At 60.6% G+C, this 4,675-nt stretch overlaps 1 protein-coding gene across 1 annotated transcript in view; it reads left to right on the top strand.

Annotated features, from left to right (window-relative positions):
* The first annotated feature begins 6 nt into the window (after nt 1–6).
* Nucleotides 7–4,675, top strand: part of LOC102034428 (RNA polymerase II elongation factor ELL) — a 59,006-nt gene continuing 54,337 nt past the window's right edge. Inside the window, exons 1-6 of the mRNA XM_031064983.1 lie at nt 7–91; nt 318–406; nt 1,494–1,711; nt 1,785–1,957; nt 2,041–2,118; nt 4,297–4,650. Of these exons, the coding sequence (XP_030920843.1) occupies nt 348–406; nt 1,494–1,711; nt 1,785–1,957; nt 2,041–2,118; nt 4,297–4,650 (882 nt within the window). The 5' untranslated portion in view covers nt 7–91; nt 318–347. The remainder of the gene's footprint in view (nt 92–317; nt 407–1,493; nt 1,712–1,784; nt 1,958–2,040; nt 2,119–4,296; nt 4,651–4,675) is intronic.

The raw sequence follows: 4,675 nt of genomic DNA, 5'->3' as shown, positions 1-4,675 counted from the left end.
AATCCGCCTGAAGGCCACGCTGGAGGATGGAGCTGTGGTGGAGCAGGACCCTGCCCTCACCTTCACGCTGGGGGACTGCGATGTCCTGCAGGTGAGCACGGGCTGGGGGCTCACCTGGCAGCAGGACCTCACCTCGGGGGCCACAGGGAGGGCTGGGGTCGGTGGTTTATGGATCAAAGTGGCCCCTCTGCCTTGCTCGTGGAGTTAGAGGGGTTTGGAGCCGTCTGGTTTTGTGGAGGATGTTCCTGCCTGTGGCAGGAGGTTGGGACTGCAGAACCCTTACAGTCCCTTCCGTGGTGCCACGTTGTCCCCTGCAGGCTCTGGACCTGTGTGTGCAGCTCCTGGAGATGGGCGAGACGGCTCTGATCGTGTCAGACGCCAAGTACTGCTACGGAGCTCAGGGCAGGTGAGCTGGCAGCGCCTCGGCTGGGGCAGGGGGGTCCCACACAGGGCTGGGACAGCTGTGCCCTGCTCACCTGGTGACACCCCAGCTGTCCCTTCTCACCTGGTGGCACCCCAGCTGTCCAACCTCTGCTTCCTTGTCGGGGTCTCTGCTGCTCACAGTGACCCCAAGAAATGTTAGAAAGTCTCTTTTCCCAGCCCTGCGCTCGAAGAAGGAGTCAGGGCTGTTCATTTCTCGGTCTCAAGGTTGTTTATTGTGTCTTATCTATAAAATTCTTTCTCCTGTCTAGCTGAGGTCTGCTCAGCAAGGCAGTCCAGGCACTCTGCCTGCCCTGGGTCAGTGTTATGTTTTTATACTAAAAACTACATGTACAATATTTACAATTACTTCCCAACACCCATCACCTATGTTAGACAGTGAGCTTCTGCTGTAAACCAATCTAAAAGTGCCAACATCACAGCAGAAGATGGAGGCCAAGAAGGAGAAGGAGAAAGGCTGGACATGCCCAGATTCCTCCATCTTGCCCCCTGAACCCCCATTCTAAAAAACCCCAAAATCTACTTTTTCACCCTGTGATAAATTCACTGTCATTCCACTTAATTTGTCATGGCTTGCAGATCTTCATCTAAGGTTGGTAACTTGCTGCACGGGTCATAATCAAACCCACAGGGGCATTGTGGGCTCTGTGCCAGGGTCTCTGAGACCCCTGGCAGGGGCCTTGGCAATCCAGAGGGGTGTGCTGGCTCCTGACACTTCCTCGCTTGCTATGAGCAGTGTGTCCTACCTCGGGTGGGAAGATCCGCATTATCGGGGATTTCTGAGCTTGGATTTCACGGTGCCAAATCCACAGAGCAGCACCTGAGGGGTGACAGTGGAAACCCCTGGCAGGGGGGTTTCAGAGACCCCTCTGAGACCCTTTGGCTGCTCAGGACAGCCAGAGGGGTGTGCTGGCTCCTGACACTTCCTTGCTTGCTATGAGCAGCGTGTCCTACCTCGGGTGGGAAGATCCGCATCATCGGGGATTTCTGAGCTTGGATTTCACGGTGCCAAATGCACAGAGGGGTGACAATGGTGGCATGGCTTTGTGCAGGAGCCCTGACGTGCCCCCCAACGCGTCCCTCACGCTGGAGGTGGAGCTGCTGGCGGCTCGGGACGCGCCAGACCTGGAGCTGCTCAGCGGCAAGGAGAAGATCCAGCTGGCCAACCGCAAACGGGAGCGCGGCAACTTCTTCTACCAGCAGGCAGACTACGTGCTGGCCGTCAACTCCTACGACATCGCCCTCAGGATCCTGGGCTCCAGCTCCAAAGGTACCTGTCCCCACCCAGGGAGGGTCCCCGGGGCTCCTGGCCCTGCTGTGACCTGCCCTCGGGGGGTGTGCAGTGGATTTCAGCCCAGATGAGGAGGCCGAGCTGCTGGACGTGAAGGTGAAGTGTCTCAACAACCTGGCGGCCTCGCAGCTGAAGCTGGACCATTTCAAGGCAGCTCTCAAGTCCTGTAACCTGGTGCTGGAGCACCAGCCAGGGAACATCAAGGCTCTCTTCCGAAAGGGGAAGGTGAGGAGGGGTCCCCTCTCTGTGGTGTGGCAGGGCGTGAGGGACAGACCTCAGCCCTGCTCCGTCCCCGTGTCACCCTGCAGGTGCTGGCTCAGCAGGGAGAGTACAGAGAGGCCATTCCCATCCTGAAGGCAGCCTTGAAGCTGGAGCCTTCAAACAAGGTAGGCTGGAGGTGTGTGTGCTGCCCACGATCCCGCTGAGCTGGGGGTCTCCTGGGCGCTCCTTCTCTCTTGTCCCTGTCCCTACAAACCTCAGTGTTGCCCCTGGAAGGCTGAAACTCCCTGGAGCTGTCCCCAGCTCCGTGAAGGGAGGCTGGGAATAGTCCCCAGAGCCTGGGGAATGATGAGAATAGCCCCCAGAGCCTGGGGAATGATGAGAATAGCCCCCAGAGCCTGGGGAGCGATGGGAATAGCCCCCAGAGCCTGGGGAGCGATGAGAATAGCCCCCAGAGCCTGGGGAGTGATGGGAATAGCCCCCAGAGCCTGGGGAGTGATGAGAATAGCCGCCAGAGTCTGGGGAGCGATGAGAATAGCCCCCAGAGCCTGGGGAATGATAGGAATAGCCCCCAGAGCCTGGGGAATGATAGGAATAGCCCCCAGAGCCTGGGGAGTGATGAGAATAGCCCCCAGAGCCTGCGGAGCGATGCCCCACGTGGAGTGTGGCTGGGCTGCTCTCCAGCCTTATCTCCACGCTGCGAGGTTCCCTGGTGACCTTCGCTCCTGAGGGTGACAGGACTCCCTGCCAGCCCCTCTCCATGCCGTGGGGAGGGTGCGGGCTGCCCCAGGTTCCCCAGGTGGCTCGGGCAGTTGGTGCTGTGGTTGGGGGAAGTGGGGCAGAGCTGAGTCCCCACAAACTCGCTGGGCAGCCCCAGAGTGAATCACCGGGTGCTGGGAGCAGCCAGAGCTCGGTCCAGCGCCCGGGCAGGGCGAGCTCTGGGTCAGGAATTTCCTGTCGGTTAATGATCAGCTGCACGACTGGAGCCTGGGGAGAAATCAAAAACCAGTGCCAGGAAATGACCCCAGCAGGAGCGAGACTGGGAGGAGGCGGGGAGGTGTTGCCTGCACAGGGTCGTCCTGGGGGTCTTGGCGCTCCAGATGGGCTTTAATCCTTGTCTGGATCTGGTGTATCCCTTTCTTTCACGGGGATTTCACCAGCCCACCAGGATCTGTGCCATGATCCACTCCCTGAAGGTCACGGGGGGGATGTGGCACGAGCAGGTGCTTGGTGGCCCCACAGCACCTTCACAGGTGGTGTGAGCTCCCTTGGGAGGGTGAGCAGGACCCCAAACCCTTCCTTTCCCATCGAGGTCAGGGTGGGGAGGGAGCAGCACAGGGAACCATTCCCCTGGCACGTCCCTGGGCAGGGCGGCTGCTCCCCAGCAGTTCCGATGGAGCTTTTAATTGGAGAGGGCTGGAAAATCCGAATGCCCGGCAGTGACGTGTCCGGTGGAACCACAAGAACAGCAAATTACTGCCCTCCCCAGCTGCTGCCCGGGCTCCAGTGGCGGCGTGGGTGACTCAGGGGCCACGGCTACCGGTGCTGAAAGCACTCCAGAAATGCTGGGCTCCACCTGCCTGCCGCCAGGCTGTCACACACATCCCTTCTCTGAGCCCTCTGGGATGCTGAGGGTTGTGTGACACTGATGTGACAGCCCTGGTGAGCTCGGAGCAGGAGCGTTCTGTCCTCCAGACATCCAGATTTTCGTGTTGGAGGCAGATTTCCCCAGCCGGTGTTCTCGGGATGTGTCCCCCAGCAGAGGGCACAGCGTGGCTGTGCCACCGGGGCCACCACAACGTCCTTCTGCCACCCTGCCCTGCTCGGCTCCCTGGTGCTTCCTGCTGCTTTTGGGGAGCCTGTGGGCCCCACGCGGGGCTCAGAGCCTTTTGCTGCCCTGGCAGGGCAGGTGTGGACACGCTGTGGGTCTTGCTGCAATCCCACTGACACCAGGCTGAGTTTTGAGCCCGCTTTCCCAGCCTGCTTCCCGACAGAAAGTGGGAGAGACTGGTGCACGTCTGTCCTCAAGGCAGACACTTTCCTGTCTCGATTAAAGGATAAAATCCCTTTCCTGATGTCTGGCATCAGCCCTGGGCTCTGCTCCCTGCTCTGCTGCCAGGCAGGGAGTGGCTTGAGCACCCGAGAAGGACAGAGGGGCATTGGCCCCACAGAGTGTCCCCTGGTGCAGCCCCATGGCGCCGGGACGTGGGGCAGGATGAGGCCTCATCAGCCCCTCAGCTGTTGCTGCACATCCCAGGGGTGGTGGAGCGTGCTGTGGGTGGCAGGTCCCCTCCCCGGCAGGCAGGGGTGGCGCAGGGCTGATAAGAGCACGCTGTCCTCCGCAGACCATCCACGCCGAGCTCTCCAAGCTGGTGAAGAAGCACGCGGACCAGAGGAACGTGGAGACGGAGATGTACAGGAAGATGCTCGGGAATCCCAGCACCGCCAGCACCGCCAGGAAGTGCAAAGACAAACTGCCCTGGGTAAGGCCTCTGGAGGGGTGGGGATCCACAGGGGATGTGTCAGTGTCCCCCAGGAGGGACGCAGCCCCAGTCCCAAGCAGGATGTGCTCAGGCAGTGTCAGGATCCCGCTGGGAGCAGGGGCCGTGCTCCGGGAGCCGTGCCCAGAACACACATCGCAGATAACAGCCTGTGCCCTGGCAGTGTGTGCCTGTGGATCCCAGCCATGCCAGCTGCACGCTCTGCACTTTGCTCCCGGCTCCC

Source organism: Geospiza fortis, unplaced genomic scaffold, assembly GCF_000277835.1.
Source record: "Geospiza fortis unplaced genomic scaffold, GeoFor_1.0 scaffold685, whole genome shotgun sequence".
NCBI classification, from domain to species: Eukaryota; Metazoa; Chordata; class Aves; order Passeriformes; family Thraupidae; genus Geospiza; species Geospiza fortis.
Note: the sequence above shows the minus strand (reverse complement) of the source record. Positions and strands in the feature narration are given on the sequence as shown.